Source organism: Pygoscelis adeliae, unplaced genomic scaffold (assembly GCF_000699105.1).
Source record: "Pygoscelis adeliae isolate BGI_AS28 unplaced genomic scaffold, ASM69910v1 Scaffold38, whole genome shotgun sequence".
Classification (NCBI taxonomy): domain Eukaryota; kingdom Metazoa; phylum Chordata; class Aves; order Sphenisciformes; family Spheniscidae; genus Pygoscelis; species Pygoscelis adeliae.
The window spans coordinates 13,644,113-13,661,379 of NW_008825614.1; the positions used below are offsets into that span (position 1 = coordinate 13,644,113).

General features: G+C 39.7%; 1 protein-coding gene across 1 annotated transcript in view; it reads right to left on the minus strand.

Moving 5' to 3' along the window:
* The window catches only part of DGKI (diacylglycerol kinase, iota), a 126,157-nt gene that overhangs the window by 56,647 nt on the left and 52,243 nt on the right, over positions 1-17,267 (minus strand). Inside the window, exons 19-21 of the mRNA XM_009332926.1 lie at positions 13,794-13,894; positions 2,724-2,803; positions 845-889 (exon numbers count right to left, since the gene is read on the minus strand). Of these exons, the coding sequence (XP_009331201.1) occupies positions 845-889; positions 2,724-2,803; positions 13,794-13,894 (226 nt within the window). The remainder of the gene's footprint in view (positions 1-844; positions 890-2,723; positions 2,804-13,793; positions 13,895-17,267) is intronic.

The following is a 17,267-nucleotide window of genomic DNA, read 5'->3' on the forward strand; positions in this document are numbered from 1 at the left end:
TGCATTGTTAAATCTAGGAAAAGGCTACCAACACCACGCAAACTTGTCTTGTGATCTTAAGCTGTGGATCTTGTGAATCCGCTGTGTCATCGGACCATGGTTTGTGTCAAATCTCTGCACTAATGTCAGATCAGCTCAGGAGTCAGTAGAGTTAGTTTACTCCCAATTTAAGCACTGTGCTTATTTTAGTGGGAGAAATATGCATTCTTGAACAATACTTCCAACTGTAAAGCCAAGTTCTGTAATGCATAAATTGTACAATACAGCGGTAAAATGCACAAAAGAGACCAATTTTAAAAACTAGCCACCTAAAACTAGAATCTGCTTGTCATGTGCAAAAGACACATTTGTGCCCAGGATGGATTAAAAGACTACTCTGGAGATTATGTTAAACTAGAGGTAGATGACTGTGGTGCACAGAATTATTAAGAGGTTAGGCCTGCTAGCACACCTTTTTTCTCAGTGATAGACTTTAGTACTACAGCTATGCAATATAACATATTATTGTTCAGTTTCTCAGACAGAGAAACAATTTTACTTTTGTCATTTGTCCTGAAGGACACATTCTCTCATTCACTTCAATATGCAAGGCACTGCTATTGCAATACCACTCGCATCATCGTGCTGTGCTAATTTTAAAGATGATTCCATAAGGTTTGCAAGGAAAAGGATTGTCCAAGGGAAAGCAGAATGAACCTCCAACATTTGAGGGTAAATGATAATCAGAAATTCATCTAACATACGAGTGTCTAACAAAAAGAAAACCTGGGTTCAAATGCAAAGAGCGCAGTCCACATTATTAAGCCTCTTTTTGTTCTGATACTAAAAGGAAAGCTTATCTTACCTGGTAATGAACTCTCTGTGTAGTAGAAGTTACCGACTGTAGATCCTAGTAAGAGGATGAAAGACATGCCGATGATGAAAAAAATTAAAGCAACAAGGGCTGTTTGCAGTTCTACTATCTGAAGTAGTTGGGCAAACACAAATAATTTTGGAAGTATTTCTCACTGGTTCTAAGTATATTAAATAAACACCTCAGAATAGTCATGGAAAGCTCAGTTTAAATTTGCATGTATTTGGTGAAAAAAATGGTTTTTAAAATATAGAGATTATGTTAATGGATCTTCACCATATCACAGACTTATTTGTTCCATGAAAACTATCTAAATTTAGAACATCAGCAATAAAATGAAAGAAAAGATACAAAAATCCAGAAATCTTTTTTGCAAATATTTCTGAGTAATTAATGCACTAAAGAAAACCACTGGCAGCTCTCCCTATTCTAAGACAACCTAATGTCAGGGAGGTCATATCGAATGACCCTAGTATTTAGCAGGGTTCAGGAATCAAATTTATTTTAACAGAGATTTTGTCAAATAGTTTTAGCTCATGACATAGCCTACCAAAAAGCCTGACCTACAGGCCACAGCTCCCCAGTTGGCATGCAAATTGGCAGTGCCGAAAGCCTTGGCACCTCCATTCCCAGCAAATGGGTCTGAGCCAAATCACACAAAAATAAGTAGTAGAAGCCCTGCAAAAGGTTGGAGAAACACAGATCCTCCACAACCGCTATGGGTAATCCAACCAGAACATCCAGCTGTGCTTCCTCCAGGGCTGTACAACTACTCTCCACCCAATACTGGCCATATTAAGTTGCCTGAGCTCAGTCTGAGATCACATGAGTAACCTGCTAAGAATATCATCCCTATTATTTCAATGTAATTTTCCATCACTGGATACCTCAAATATGCATCACCTTACAATATGGTTTTGTGTCTGTAAATAATAGCCACATCTCAGGTCTGAATGTTCAGAAATGCATTTGATGAAGGGAATCCTGGCTGAAATGGAAAAAAGTGAAAGCCTGTAGTCAGATACTAAGTCCCATATTCAGGCTGCAAGTGCAGAGTTTCAAAACCACAGGGAAGTCAGTGGCTCCCAAAGAGTTCAGTGGGAGGGATGAGGTTCATAGCTCCTATGTAAATTGGACCACCTATTTAGAAACCTACATAATGTCCTCACGCTTGCACATGTTGTTGAAAGATACCAGTTAAAGATTAAAAACAGTCAGAGATAGTATATTAATGAAAATCCATTAGTTTTATCACTAAATGCATACACACTTAAAATTATTCAGGTAATGGGGCATTTGGAGTCTCCATTTCCCAGACTGTATTGTAGAATACAGTCTACTGTAGGCAAGGTGTTCAAGACAATAAGAGCAACATCATTATTAGCTGCATAAGCATATATTTCTGTGTATTTGGAAATATCTAGTTGATATTTGTAGTGTTTATTGGTGTCTCAGATTACTCCGTGACAGTATTAGAGAATGACATTTGCATAATTAGACCCACTTGAATACCACGATGTTTATCCTTACATAACACACTTTCTAATCAATACTTTGTGTAATTTCAGCAATGCATGTGGAGAGTCCTGGTATTCCATTCCAATTCAAGAAGTAAACACACCCATCCACATCAATTCTGTTATCATTTTAAAGGAGTCAGTATGACTTTTCATTTCCTGTTTATAAAATATTTTTCAGTGCTAGTCTTGCTTTTATTATCATATCATAACTCTAAAGTTTTGGTTTCAGTGGTAGGCAAACCGCAGTACCCTTAATATATGGTTGTTGCAACTATTAGATCCCTGAACTCAGAACTGAAAGAAGCATAACATAGATTAACATATGACACCTGAATTCACAAAAACCTCACCTCTTGTAGACGGTCAATGTACATACGACAAGTCTCCAAGTCACAATCTCCTCGTACCACTATAATTCCTAGGGGAATGGCTGGAAAATCAAAAACAAAGAAAAACCTCTTTAACTGAACTCTCTCGAACTTTAAAAGATTTGCAATATGCTTTTTTTTTTTTTTTAAATAATATCCTCACAAAAGCTTTCTGCTATCTAAATCTTAACAGTCATTTAAAAACAGGAACATATTATTCATCAGTAGTTTCACTCATTTATAGTTATCAAAGATTCTGGTTTTCAACTGTCTTTCATACCAAAGAAGCTGAAACAGATTCAGTTAAATTGTGTACTTCATCGTCTGATGTCAACATCATTTATTAACTGCAAAGAAAGGAACATACCCCAGAACATGATTTTAGGGAGGTGCTCTTACACACTGAAATAAGAGAGTGATATTTCATTTTCAGAACACTTAAAAGTCTACAAAAATGATTTAAAGTAATTAAAGTCACAGCCTGAAGTCACAGCCTGATTTCAGAGAAAACTGTCCAGCACCATGTTATTTTGATGTAAGCCTGCTTTCAAATCAAAACAGACATTATTCCATCTACATACAAAATTGACACAACTCCATATTTTCTCAAGGAAAAAAAAAGAGAACTTGTAAAAATACTGCAAATAATTCCCCTCAGCTGAGAGCAGCATTTTTAATAACAGGGGATTTAGGTTTCCCCAACCATTCTGTTCTTGCAAACCCAAAACAAACCACAAAGAGAACAAAAGAGAAAAAAGTATATGTGAGTCCACAAGGAAGGTACCAAGAGAGCTACCTACTAAGATCTCAATAAATAAAAAGGAAATAAGTGAAAACTCTTGAGCCCCTGATTTTCTAAAACTGAATCACTGAATGAAGTTCTTTTTTCTCCCTGGAGGGTCTTTAATCAAACAATGGCTCCAAAAAGTAGGGGAGCAGCAGGAAAGAGATTTATATCCTCATATGAAGTATTCCAGAAGGAGAGCAGAATATCAACTCATAAATAATTTTGGTAACTGGATAACAAGAAGTAACATAAAGTCACCAACAGTTCCGAGATAAATAGAAAAAACAACTGTGCTGCAGCCCCTCCTGCCATTCAAAAGAAGCTGATTAAGAGGGAGAGATATTTTTCTACTGAGAAGCTTTTCATTCTGATAAGAGAATAAGACAGTCCTAAAAGACAATGGGGAATGTGGCTTATATTTTTGTGGCCCACTGAGGCTAGAAGCACAAAGAGAAGCTCAGTGGTCTCGGGGAGAAGAGTAGGGGAGCGCCTACGGCAGTCAAGGTCATTATGGGCCTCAGAGGCCAGTGCAGGGCTCTGGGGACACATCAGCATTGCTGCCAGCATCGTATTTGGAAATGATTTGAACAGCAGAAGAGCCATGAACCTGGGAAAACCGGAAGCAGGGGGGAAAAAAGCTGGAGAGAGAAACAAGAAATTAAAGAAGGGATAGGCAGGAAGACCAGGGAAGAAGGGAAGAGCCCGCACTTCTGAAGCGACGCTGACATCTGATAGTGATGCCAATCTTCCTGCTCATTTTCAGAAAGGCCAGAAGGGAACAGTGCTCATTGCAACCTCTCAGAGTTTTTCATTACAGAACAGAGACTGAGAGACAAGCGAGTGGAACGAGTGTCAATCGCAAGGCTTGCTTTACGCGCTTTGATGCTCTGGGTTACAGACTGATTCTCTTTGCTTAGTGTTTATTATTGCTTAACCTGCACTGACAGGAGACCCTTAAGCTCTTTGTAGAGAGTACTCAATGGCTATCTAGTTTCAATTCAGCAGATCCCTCTGCAAACCTTACTGAAAGAAGCATTTGTTAAATTCATTTATAGCACTAAAAAGTGAATTGCAGCAGACACGACTGCACCTCCAATAGCTACAGAGCACTAGGGAGCTACACCACTGGCTCATAAACTGTCACCAGTGATTTTGTCTTTTTTCTATTGAATTCCTTCCTTCATGGAGGAGTATATGCACTTAATGGGGACCAGAGTTTTGACCTGCTGAAACAATGCAGCTAACAGAACTGAAATCCATAACGATCACCATCTGTGACAGCCCAAAGGAGAAGGACCTTATGAACATTTGGAATTCTAAAGAAATCCACCAAAATGTCTGAAAAGAAAATACTAATATGCAATAGATAGTTTAGCAGTGACATTTATGTGCCTCATCTACATGAGTGAAGAAGAAAGTCATGATTCACAGGTTTAATTAAATTGTGTCCCATCTATTCTTGGTGGTCATAGAACAATTCTGGAATTCTGGGCTGGGTGACTTTGTTCTTAAAAAGAGATGTGCAACTTTTGCTGCCTAGAAATCCAGAATTAGCAGGACCTATGGCTTTATGGGTTAATGGCTAGCTAAGGGATAAGGTGCATGAGGTTGGCCTCAGATGGTTCCATTCCATATAGTTCATGCTCATTTGAAAAACCTGTTAAGTCATTACTGGGTAACACTACAGTATATGCTAAAATATTGCTTGCCAAAGGTTTTTTCGTTTGGGTTTTTTTGTGGGTTTTTTTTGTTTGGTTTTTTGCAAGACCCATTTGGCTTTCAGCAAGGAAAATATTCCCAGCCCCCATTTTTATCATAAACCACAGTAAGTATGCACAATGCACCATGCAGCCAAGATTTTCAAAGTGCTTCACAATGGCTGCTGTTTGAAAACAAAAGCAAATCCTTAATGATTGAAACTATGGGATTGTTGCTCATTCTAAATATAGGGCAATGCTGTGCAACAGGGGCAAAATGAGGTAAATTATATCAGTTAAAGGCATAAAGTTAACATGCATGGCATTCGATGTCATTGTGGATACTTCCATTCAGGAATAAATTAACTTCTACCTCTTCTGAATAGCACTGTGTGGATGAGGATGTGGACAGTACAGGACAGTGCTGTAGGACACAGTGATTACTAGACATCCTCCCATCTCTCACCTGGCATAAAGTCTTACATTAAGAGCACAGGCACTGCAGAGCAACTTTCCCGTACCCCCATACACTGTCCACTCCTGTGAATATATGGATATATCCAGACATGGGAATATGCCAAAAATAAGGGATAGTCTCAGATCATGAGCCAAACCACAGCATTCAAGTGCCAGATATTTTTCTCCCAAGGCGCCTGCTCTTCTGGCCCCTTGCATCCAGCTCCCAGTTTCTTTGTGCTTCCTGAATGGTGGAAAGGACTTTGTCCAGGGAGCTGTGGATAGAGACTCTAACGCTGCAGTGATGAGCAGCAGTGCAAGAACCCCAGGAGATGAGACAGGCAGACAGTTGCTTCATATTCTGAACCAGTACTGTGGAAAGCTTTTTGTTCCCAGCTACACTAACCAAAATCGAGTATCAGCGGGAAGAGGGTGGGGTAGGTGCAGCAGTATGGCTAGCATCGTACTCTAATTGACTGCAAGATTAGTAGTGATTTCCTAAGTCCTCATGAAATTAGCTATGGAATTTATAAACAAAGAAGAAATCTTCCACCTATTAACTGCCCATTATGCTGAATACCTAAAGCTAGTGAACTCTTTAGCAGTACTGAGAACAGAAATGGAAGAAGCCTGAATATACTGCATAGGACACCATGAATAAAAAATAAAACTCAATTAACTTCCCCATTTATTGTTATGAAAGGATTCAATTTGCGATCTAAATACCGTGATTAACCCACTCAAATCCCAAACAAAACAGCCTCAAGACAGATCATTAAGGTAGATGTGAATGCCAGGAAAACACATTCTGAGTCTGACATACCTCAGGGGACTGGAGAGATTAAACATTTACAACCCAATGTCTAATGTAGCAAATAAAGGATCCTCACTACTGAAGATGTTATAAGAATGTCATTTTCCTGAGGGGTTTCCACTGATATTAGAAATGTGAAGGACCAAGTAAATTCTTGGGAGAGAATTCTAAAATATTCAGACATTTTATATTAAGAGCTTTGGCTTTCCCAGTGTGGTTTTAATACAACTGAGTTTGTACAAAAGGATTTTCTTACCACACAAATCTAAGCCATGTGTCTCTTCAGATCCCTTTTATTATACTGACAAAAACTAAGCCTCCTTAGGTTCATTGGTTGCTAGTTTTCTTGGCAGTAGTGGTCCAATTTTAAAGTCTTCACATGTCAGGAGGTAAAACACAATGGAAGTTATCAGACTAAACCAGACCACATTTGAGAAGGCGGTCATCCCCTGCAGGCTCTCAGTGACTTCTCCAATACCCTGCCACAAAAAGGAAGAAGCTGCCCAGGTCAAATGAAGAGAGAACTTGTCCCAAACACCACACAAAAGGAAACATGTTATAGAAAGAAAACTATGAAGAGCTAGGAATCGAAACTGACAGGGAATGGATACCAGGACTAAGAGATGAAAGAAGAGGTCTGCCTGAACAATGAGTAAGGGTTTAGGATTAAGAAAAGGAACAGGAACCTGAGCTTGAGATCTGCAGAAACAGACTAAGACAGGCAGGAAGAATGTGTGTGGGATGGGATAGCCAAAGAGGACAAACAGGACTGAAAAGGTAAGAGGAAATCAAATCAGAAAAGCAATAGGAAAAGAAACAGTAGAAGTAGAATATGCACAGAAAAATCTCACAGAAAAGTCTATACCAGAAAGACAAACTATAGCATGATTTCCTGGAAAGTCTGAAATGGAACTTAATATTCTTGTGTCTCCCCACTCCTCTAGGGTAAATATATATTTAAATCTATTTGGAATACTGTCCATCTCTTCTCGTTTAAAGGAGATGGCAAACTTAGAGGTGACAGTTTCCCCACTAGCTCAAAAGGCAGAGGACTGTGTTGAATGTAAATATGCCCCATGTGGAGTCAAGAGAAGGTAGATTTAGGTTAGAAATAAGGAAGAAATTCTTCACAATGAGGGTGGTGAGGCACTGGAACAGGTTGCCCAGAGAAGTTGTGGCTGCCCCATCCCTGGAAGCGTTCAAGGTCAGGGGCTTTGAGCAACCTGGTCTAGTGGAAGATGTCCCTGCCCATGGCAGGGGGGTTGGAACTAGATTATCTTTAAGGTCCCTTCCAACCCAAGCCATTCTGTGATTCTATAACTCAATGATATGAGATAACATTTCAATGTTTTGGATTTACTCCTTCCTCCCAACCCAGGCAATGATATACCATGGTAAATAAATGATACTATGACTACAAGATCATGAGCTCAAAGTTAGAAAAAGCCAAGACTGAAGTTGCCTTTTTCAGCACCTGTATGTATATTCATTGTGCTACTCCCTTTAATTATCTGATCACATCCTACTTTTTCTTCTGTTGTACTCCTGTGTCTTTCTAATCTTTGAATGTGTGTGTGTGTGTGTGTGTTGGGGGGGGGGTGGGGTGGTGGTCAAAGTGAGAAGTGTAATTCACTGTGCTGTCTGGACAAAGCCCACAAGGTTTCATCCATCAAAAGGCAAAAAGAGATACCTCCTTTGACACAAGCAATGCCTTTGGCAACTTCCTCTTTGTTTTTGTCATTTCTGTTTCAGTTACAAACATTTATCAGTGGTTTGCATCTGTATATACCAGCATGAGAATCTGGGAGCTCAGCGGCAGCAGAATTGCCAATATTTAACTTGCTGCTGACTTCTAACCCTCTTGGTTTCATCTTGCTGGGTGACTTTAAGCAACCCATCCAACCCTCTCAGTTTCAGATCTTACTAAATCACTGTGACAGATAAATGCACGAATTAGCTAATGTCTACACTACACAGGCTGAGAAAACAAAGCTGTTAGAGCAAGGCAGTGGCTTTTAAGCAGAGTGAAATTTAGTAGACAGTCTGTAGGTAATGCTGCCTTTTACAGAGCTTCTACAGATAAGCCACCATGTCCCCTAAGAGACCTCCTGACAAATACGTGACCGTTGGTGCTTCTTTTACACGATGGAAGAGGAGGTTTGTAGCTACATAACCCATCTCACCTAAATCCATCCAGCTCAAAATTGCTTCCCAACATGGGCACATTTCCTTCAGCGGCTAATCTCCCCTGTCCTGACTCCATCTGCTAATTCAGGTTTCCCTCATCATAGTAGTCACCTAGCAGGAGGTCCTCTGCTCCCCTATGCCCTTTACATTATGGATATTCAGGATGTAAATACAGAGTCCTCAGTGTTGACCTTTTCTTATTTAGCTAGTTGCTCAAAGTCACATGGAATAGTCTCCAAATTAACTTCACCTGCCATATACCGGAGCTTTAAAGTATCAGAATGCATTTCATAGATCAGTGATTCTCAAACTGTGGTAAGTATATCGCTGGTATGAGGAAGCTACAGTATCTCTGTACATGTACACATCCCAAATGACTCACAAGCTTGTCACTCCATGTATCTCCGTGTACCTAGGATAAGAACTCCTACGATGACCTCAAACCCCTCAGATAACCCATAGAAATTAAAGGCAGAAACATATGCAATATAGACATCTGGCTAGATATAATCAGAGAGAGAAGAATTCAAGGCTAACATCACATCATGTTACACCACGCCCCACCCCCACACAAAGCAAGGAGGCTGCAGAGAAAATAATTGTTAGATTGCAGATAGTTCAATTGTTATACACATGGAACTAAGTTTTCTTCAAAAATTGCTTTTTAATCTAGTGTGTCATTTTATTCAAGAGGAGGGTTCTTTCCTTATTATTCAATTCCTTATTTCCAGATAAGGAACAGCTGCCTCTGTGTAAAAAGACAGTGTGGGAGACCCGAAGCTGTTACAGAGCTGAGAGATATTTCTGATACTGCCACCACTGCAGTCAGGTATGATTCCTCCTTAATCTTAGCGGTATTGAACAAACTAAGATTGGTTCTCCATGGCTAGAGCATACAAAAAACCAAGTTAAGGGCAGTAAGAACTGACATATTCTATTTAAAAAAAAAACACCCGTGCAGCTACTGCTGATGGAGAGCTATTTCACTGCTCCATCTTCATGGTGCAAATCTACAATAGTGTTGGCAGGAAGGACTAAGAAGGGTTTAAGGCTACTTGGTCACTACACCTAGTTTATGGTTGGTTTGTTTGTTGATTTTTTTTAGTATAATTAATTTCTGCATATACTTTCATTGTCAGGAATTTCTCAGTAACATTGGAAAGGGGAAAATAGGGTGTCAAACAGAAAGACTTTGCTATTTTAGAAATAACTCAATTGTTCCCCCACAATGCTGCTTTGGATCACACTTTTCCTGCAATAACAGGAAGTCGGAGAGAGTGCACAGAAGATATACAGGCAAGACAGACAGAATTAAGTTCTGTCCATCTAGAAACATCAATCCAACTCACTTTTTGAATATGATAGCCTTGGTTATGGTCATGTAATGTACAAGTATCATATTGGGCAGAAGGTGGTGAAGCTGGTGACTAGGGTGACAAGTGCTTGGGGCGTGTATAGGGAGGTGTTAGAGAAGACAACTATATTTGCAGCAAACATTACAACATCACTAAAATGCCAACATATATCCCTTTCTTAAAAAAAGTGCATGGAAGCATTCACCCCTCCTCGCTGAAGGATCAATAAGCATCCTCTGTAGCATCATCAATCATCCCACAGACAATACTGAGATGTTGACAGAAGAAAGAATGAAGGAGAAAAGAAGGAGCATGGGGAAGGAAGAAAGGGACAATTCAGAAACAGCATCTTGGTTAAATGCCAGCTGCAGCGACGAGAAAAGTAGAAAGCAACAGAAGGAGAATGGGCTAAGAAGAGTCGTGCCCTTCAGAGGACAAAATGACATTCTTTAATTGCTCAGGAAGTTTTCAAAATGAGGTGTCTACCTCCAGCAGAGTGAAGATTAATCTTCATGGAACACTTTGTATGACGAGTTGTTATATGTCAGGAAGTGTAATTTTAGGTGAAGTAGTTGATAGAATCAAATCAGTATTTCAAGCAAACAAGGGGAACGAAATGTATTTACTGTGAGTTAAAACGATCCAGATTATTACACTGATGTCAGAGCTTTCAAAACTCTATTATGGAGACATGTAACAGGAAAAAACCCATAATAGCTTCTTTGCTGTTTTTCCTTCAGGGATAACAGCATGACTCGTTATTAACCGGCTTCCTTTTCCTGTTCAGATTGCTGTGAGATTCTGGTTTGGTTTTCAAATGATTTAGGGAGGTAAAAGCGCTTTTAATCCTTGTGGGCAGGGAATGCATAGTAAGTACAGTATTCTGGAACTAAGTTGTAGGTATTCTGCCAAAGCCTGGACAGATACGTAAACTGAGTCTCTTGCTAGCATCTAGTGAGACATACATGCGCCTGAGAGCTACAGTCATGCTGAAGGAAGCTGACCCCACTGACAGTGACAGGCCTCGTAGAAACACTATTGTAGAAACAGGGCCCAATACAAGTGCTCTTGTATTTTGCTAGTGCACAAGCATTATCTGCATTTAAGTTTTTCATTCAGACTGACAAAATTTCAGTTATTCACCTGCCATGGAAATTTATTTATTTCCGCTCTCCTCCCCCCATAATAATTTTCTTTGGTAATGAAGGAGAGTCACTTCTCCTCCCTCAGCACTCCTCTCCTCCCCCTTTAGCCAACTAACTTTTAATGACAACAGTCCATGAAATGATTTGCTGGATGAGCACGTAGTCAGCACGCTTATTTCATGTAAGTATTTAGCATACGATAGAGACAGGCAGGCAGCAATCCATAGACCTGCCACCAGAAAACCATTTAAAATGTATACAATTAGCTATGTCAGAAATGCAATTAAAATGGCTATCTGCTCGTCTTAAAAGGAAGATTTATGTGATTTTCCAGCTTCCTTCCTCATAAAAACTTAAGTTATGTAGTCCTCTAGCACAACAATGCAGCTTGATGACTGGCTATGCCTCAGTTTCCAGAAGAGACGAAAGCATCTTGCAGAAAGTCACAGGAAAACTGGGACGTTAGGTCTGTGCTCAGTGAATCACAGGTATTTTCCATTTTTTACTTCATGGAATTCAAGGAGCTGGCTAGAATATTTAAAACAGTTTGGTTTCTGACTGTTTAGAGAGCACTTCTCTTCCCATACATAATTTCCTTCAGTCATAATTACTATCACCCAGAAGTCCTCAAATCAAGATCAGCCTCCTGAAAACTGAAGGTTGGACAATTCTGACAGGAGACACTTAAGCTATATGTCCAGAGAAGTAGGCTGATGACCATCAGTCTAGGCTGTAAGTTACATGTTCTTACACGGGACATTCCAAATAACTGCAAAGGGTAAGGTGAGGTATCTTTTCTGATTTATTTTAGGTTGATGGGGATATTATTTGCTTTCTCATATTTTAATGTAAAACAGTATGGCACAAGCATTACTAAGACAGCTAAAAGAGGACAGATAAGAAAAACAACTTCATGAAAAATGTCTGGGGAGAATACTCCAGTCCAGCTATGTTATATTATCAAGCCAGCCACGCAACAACTTGAAAGAGAGTCAAAAGGGTCTTACTGCAAATGGCCTGCCAATGCCTGAAAGCAGTCATTTTAACTCTTGAGGGACAAACGTCTACTTTTGGAATGAAAACCTCTTAAGCACACATCCAGCAAGTGATCAAATGCGTGTGTAATCTAAAACCAAATCTCAGAGGTTCTAGATCATTCTCTGACATTTTTTATAACGTTATCAGTGTGGTTTTTTGCAGGTGACAACATAAATACAACTGCAGTGACAACAATGTAAAAAGTTGTATATTTTGTGTCAGAACATGTAAATGGCTCTTAAGGACTACATAATATATACTAAATACACACACATAAAATTTATGTCCATAGTGAGGATGGATGAGGATAGTTCTCCTCAGATGGGAACCCATAGGACGAACCATCAAATGAACCAGATTGTTTCTGACAGGGTTGGATAAATGTGGGTTCAATATGGCCTGAAGTCTACTCAAAGTCAAACTCTCAATTTAAACTAGAAGCAAATTCCTCTCCAGTAAGCCATGATCCTCATCCTGTTAAAATTCTCCTCAGTCCAGGGATGAAGACTTTGATTGCTTTAATTATGACCAAAATCCACTAACAAACTTCAAAAAAGGCTGCCAGGACCTATAGTAAAATTTAAGCCATTTCAGTTCTTTTGTTGGAAGGAGAGCTGATGAACTGGGAGAATAAGGAGGGGTGGGACTAGAGGAGTGAAAGTGAAACAGTTTAACTATCTTTCAATAGTAACAGTAAGATAAGCAAACCAATTGAAAGGATTGTCATCCTGTAATTACCAGAGAGCTTTATACTACAGAGGGAGCTGAAGCTTTGTTGCACAACAAACAGTCATGCTTGCAATTGAATATGAATAATGAGCCAGATGCATGAACAAAACTATTCAATTGTTATCACAAGCAGCCACGTCCCTCATTGATTAATGATTCCATGTGTCACCAAGGAAAGGAACTCAATTTTTAAGCATGGATCGTCATCATCAATGTTGCCAAAGCAACCGGCTGTCTGCTTTTGACTTACCCCTGAATGTGGCAATTAAACCATTATATGGGGAAACAAAACAGTGATTATTCTCTTATGTGGAAAACTGAAGGCTGTTAAAGAATAAGGGGCCGGGGAAGCCAGAATTGTTTCCCAAGATAAATGCACCTGTGCAAGAACCACGTTCAACGTCAGAGCACATTCTCAGTATGAAATTAATCATGGTCCCCCCCACACTCAGTTTCAAGTGTAACGCTAATCATAAAATCCTGAATAGTTTCATACACTAGTACAAACCCAGCAGAACCAACAGAAAGACATGAATTAAAAAAACAGGTGTGAAAAACACTTATTTTACAGTAAACAAAATCAACTAGCAGAAGGCAGTTCAGTAAGAAAACAGATGAATTCTATATATGCTTTTTATAGAGAGAATATTTATATAGAGAGAATATGTATGTGCATATACACAGATAGATATCCACTCTACGTGACTCATCCAAAAATGTATGCTTGACCCTGTGTTTGGGGTTTTTTTTTTTGTTGTTGTTGATTTGGGGTTTTTTTGCTAATGTAAGATTTATACAGAATGTTCTACCAAAAGCAGCTACAACCTGGCTTCTTCCAACTTACAAGCTTCCCGGAGTTTTTCCTTGTCGTAATGTAGCCCCTCATATTCTTGTAAATTAATCCTGTTCACTCTGATCCGCAGGCGATCTGGGATGGAATGAGGACTGCAAGAAAAGAAGAAAGCTTCTTAGACGAAGTGTTCCATGGAAGAGCAAAATGAAAATAGGATATGAAGTGATTTTAATCTTCTCTGAAAGAAGAAAAAGAGCAAGACTCTTCAAAACTGGGCCAACTCCTCACAGGCCCATCACTGCATTTAAAATTATGACTACCCACCGCACAACAACATAGACATTAGACCGTAAATGACAAGCAAGGCCAAGAAGCCCATTTGCTGGCTGTGTGGTCTGGAATTACGGAGCGTTTTCCAAGTTCTCTAATCTCTATATAGCTACCCCTCCCCTCTGCAGTTTGCCTTTTTGTACATCCCTAGGGCCCTACCACAGCCAGTAGATCTGCCAAGCTGTGTTTCAGGACACAGATGCTTTCTTGGAAAGTCTCTCAGGACAACCATTCCTCTGCCCATGAGAACATCCACCCTCGTAACCCTGGAGGATCCTCATTCAGCATCTCTGTTCTGGGAAACAGGCAACAGAAATGCGACTAAGAAATGGATTTCCACAGTAGTGAGTCCAACACACAGAACCCAGGAGGACTTTCAAAAGCAAGTAGCAGCACAGGAACCTCATTTCTACAGATTTCAGCCAGATTTAGATGCCTCAACTGACCGTGTAATTTTGAAACACTCAATGGGTCCCTATCTATAAATTTAAGTGTCCATATATTGATAGAAAGTTGTCCTGAAAAGCTTTCTTTTGATTTCATGCTGGCTTCCACCTTACCGTAACCTATTATTTCATTTTGTAAGTTTAGCTGAACTATAATTTGTATATTAATTTGGCCACATTTGCATTTTCCACTTTTAAAGAAAGATAAATAACCTGTATATTATAATGCATCTATCAAATATCTGTCCTGTAAGAACTGGCCCCTGGCTCAGTTAAAAGTAGATTCATCCTGTGCTTCTACTGAAAGACTATTTTCTCTGTTTTAATCTAGTTAGTAACAGAACTCTGCCAGTGGTATGACCACCAAATACACACACTACCTTTTAAAAGTTGAAATACTGTGCACTGTCATAAATATACAGGCTTACTTTTTTCTTTGTCTCAATTTTAAGATATTTGACCCACAGCATTTGCGCTGCTAGTTTAAACACCAATCAGGACAAGCTACATCTCAAAAATGTAAAGTTTTTCTTTCTTTTTAAACAAGCGAGCAATTTTCTTTTTGACCTGAAAATACTACAGACCTGACAAAACACACAGTTTGTGGCCATCTCTTGGTAGAGCCACTAGGATGGCAATTAGCAATTATTTCAGCATTAGCTTATTGCATGCTTTCTCTCTGTTGGTATAAACAGGTCTGTCACATCTGAACAGATGAAAATAAAGATTGAAAATGAAGTCCCAGTTAAAAAAAGCTCTATTGGCACAAGTACTCTCTGCCTAAAAAGTAATAAAGGATAATGAATTGAGGGTGCCTCCAAAACTGGAGTGTAAGATAACACACTAGAAGGAGCTGCACTAAAGAAATTCACATTCTGAACAGGAGTTTCTGTATTAATGATGACCATAAACCTAAGATACATGGAGAATACCTTAGAAGAAATCATAAATGCTTAACAGTGGCAGCAAGCATGACACACTTACAAACATAAAGGCTGCCCAATGTTTCTCCTGTGCTGATTGACAGGGACTATTGCATCAAAGTGCCCCCAGATATCAGCAAACCACCCATATTTAAGATAAGCTTTTGCAGTTTGATAACAGACACCTGGGATGGTAACTTCCAGCACAGCTTCAGGGGGCAGCTTTCTAACTCAGGTGCCCATATCATCCTACAGAACAGCACTTTCCACCTACCTGCAGGCTCTACAGCTGGCTCAGCAACCCGGAAAAGATGAGCGCATGGCAAATGGAAGGGAAAGGTGCATAGATGGAACAAGAACATAATTTCACTGAGTTTAATTTCACTTTTTTCTTTCTTTTAAGACAAGTTTAAATGTCACCCTGCTGGCTGAGAAATGAACATAGTCTGAGGAACTATGTTCTGTTCCAAATTCTAGAGAATGCAAATTAAAAAACTAAAATCATAGAAGATTTTATTTTTAGCCAAGAAAAGATAAGAAAATGTTTAAGTCAGAAAACATAGAAATTTAACTGCATAGTCTTTGTCTTAGGGGAGAAAAGAAATAATTCACTGCATGTAGTAGGGTTCATGAAAATGACAGACTGACAGCTCTGAAAAGTGAAATCTTTTATGCACTGGTGCAATATGGGCAGAAGCTACATTGCTTTTCCTATAATGTTGTGCCACCGCGTGTTACGATGAAAGGAGCTCAGTCTTCCAGCCGATCAGTTCACAACCTGGGTGGTGTTGGTGGGTGTGCTTGCGAATTACCTCTACTTCTTTGAACTCAGCTGGGAGGAGAAGGGGTGGGGAGACAGGAGAATTCAGCAACTTCTTATTTCTGTTATAAGACTCGACCATGCTACAAAGACAGCCATCCTTGCTATGTGCTGAATTAAGCCAAGTGTAAACCCAACCCAAAAAACTGTCTCAAACCGTTGTTTCTCCTGAAACCAGAACCAAATCTGTACTGTTGTGTTCAAATCTTTGAGCAACCCAAGCTGGAGCTCTATAAAAAATATGCTTTCCAATCCCCAGTTCAAAATAACCACTTGACCAAAAGCTGCTACTCCTGCGCAGGAATTACTCAGCCCAGCACAAGGGATGTTTGCCCTCCAAACCAGAACCACACCACAGCCGCCCCCTACTTGCTCTTTTCCATTTCTTCCTTGCTACAGAGCTCATCCGTGTATGATGCTCAGACCCTCCCTTCCACTCTGCGACCCTGTGCTGCAGTGTCCACTGCTGCTCTCCATACTAGAGGGGAAACAGTTTAGTACAGGAACTTTGCATCTTCCCAAGGTAAACTCTAATTTTAATTCCTAATGGAAGATCACTGACTCCTTTTTCTCCTTGATTTGTCCTTTTAGATCTTCCACAGCAGATATCTGAGTGATACTTGTCTTTCAACCATCCATTCCATCCCATCAGCCTGGATTCCCCAGCAACTTACTGGTGTCCTTCACTGTTAAGAGATGAATTTGTTTATGTACTTTTGTACCTCTGCACTGTCTGTGCAGAATTTACTACAGCTATGAGATCCTTAATACTTCCCACTCACAATATCACTTCCTCTCCTTCCACACACTGGCCTTTCTCATGTTCCTTAGTGCATGGCAGGACAGGGTATAGGTAACTGGAGACGAGCCATGCTCTATTGTGGGAAATACTGGGGACAGGGCAGGTGATCCTCTCCCCAGCTTCCGTGTCTCGTGAGCTTGTCTCAGTCATGCAATTGTTTCCATTTCCAGGTGTTGAGGTGAAACAACTCAATTTTTTATCTGA